Source organism: Eurypyga helias, unplaced genomic scaffold (genome assembly GCF_000690775.1).
Source record: "Eurypyga helias isolate BGI_N326 unplaced genomic scaffold, ASM69077v1 scaffold27253, whole genome shotgun sequence".
Lineage (NCBI taxonomy): Eukaryota > Metazoa > Chordata > Aves > Eurypygiformes > Eurypygidae > Eurypyga > Eurypyga helias.
In genome coordinates this window covers 12,541-12,898 of record NW_010242296.1, presented here as the reverse complement: position 1 = coordinate 12,898, position 358 = coordinate 12,541, and the positions used below count along the sequence as shown (strand labels likewise).

The 358-nt window shown below is 52.8% G+C and overlaps 1 protein-coding gene across 1 annotated transcript in view; it reads right to left on the bottom strand.

Moving 5' to 3' along the window:
* Positions 1–358, bottom strand: part of HELZ2 (helicase with zinc finger 2, transcriptional coactivator) — a 13,537-nt gene that overhangs the window by 701 nt on the left and 12,478 nt on the right. Inside the window, exon 10 of the mRNA XM_010149045.1 lies at positions 177–308. Within this exon, the coding sequence (XP_010147347.1) occupies positions 177–308 (132 nt within the window). The remainder of the gene's footprint in view (positions 1–176; positions 309–358) is intronic.

Here is a 358-nt window from a genome sequence, read left to right as displayed (position 1 = left end):
GGATGCCCAGCCATGAAATAAAGCTCAAGGGGACTGCCTTGAACAGCTGTGGGTGACGCCAACCCGCGCCACCTTCACCTGCCTTGCCAAGGGTCCTGTGGAAAGCAACAGGGTAGCTCTGAGCTGCCTTTCATAACAGAGTAGGCAGGTACCCGTGCCGTCTCCACCAGCCTTACCCGGTGGGCCTTGGATGAGTGTGAAGGATTTCCTCAGAGCATTTAGAATAGCCTGGTTCTGGCTCTGGTTGAGTTTCCTGTGGCTGCCAGGGAGATCAAAGGATTTTCGCTGCAGGATTTTGGACGTTGTCGCTGTTATGGCAAAGAACCAAGAGAACAAGTTTAGAGAAGGTTACTCACAA